Source organism: Eimeria mitis, genomic scaffold (genome assembly GCF_000499745.2).
Source record: "Eimeria mitis Houghton genomic scaffold, Emh_scaff5002, whole genome shotgun sequence".
NCBI lineage: Eukaryota > Apicomplexa > Conoidasida > Eucoccidiorida > Eimeriidae > Eimeria > Eimeria mitis.
Window position 1 is genome coordinate 1,433 of NW_013573304.1, and position 281 is coordinate 1,713.

General features: G+C 67.6%; 1 protein-coding gene across 1 annotated transcript in view; it reads right to left on the bottom strand.

The window, feature by feature from the left end:
• Positions 1–281, bottom strand: part of EMH_0079110 (uncharacterized protein) — a gene marked incomplete at both ends in the record, with an annotated part of 3,444 nt that overhangs the window by 1,417 nt on the left and 1,746 nt on the right. The window contains one exon of the mRNA XM_013500101.1: positions 63–279. Within this exon, the coding sequence (XP_013355555.1) occupies positions 63–279 (217 nt within the window). The remainder of the gene's footprint in view (positions 1–62; positions 280–281) is intronic.

Sequence of the window (281 nt, forward strand, 5' to 3'; positions counted from 1 at the left end):
CTCCTGTCTCCTTCTCTGCTGTCTCCTTTCAGGGGGGATGCGCCGCAGCGGGGGGCCCCCACGTCCCTTGGGGGCCCCTCGGGCCGGTCCCCAGGCATGAAGCGGAGACGGGGTGCCTGCTGCTGCTGCTGCTGCTGCTGCTGTTGCTGTTGCTGTTGCTGCGTGCTGTTGTATGCGTTCGACCCCACACGACGCACGCCGCTCGACTCCCGCTGCTGCTGCTGCTGCTGCTGCTGTTGCTGGGTTCGTTCTGCTGCTGCACCTGCTGCTGCGGCTGAGCC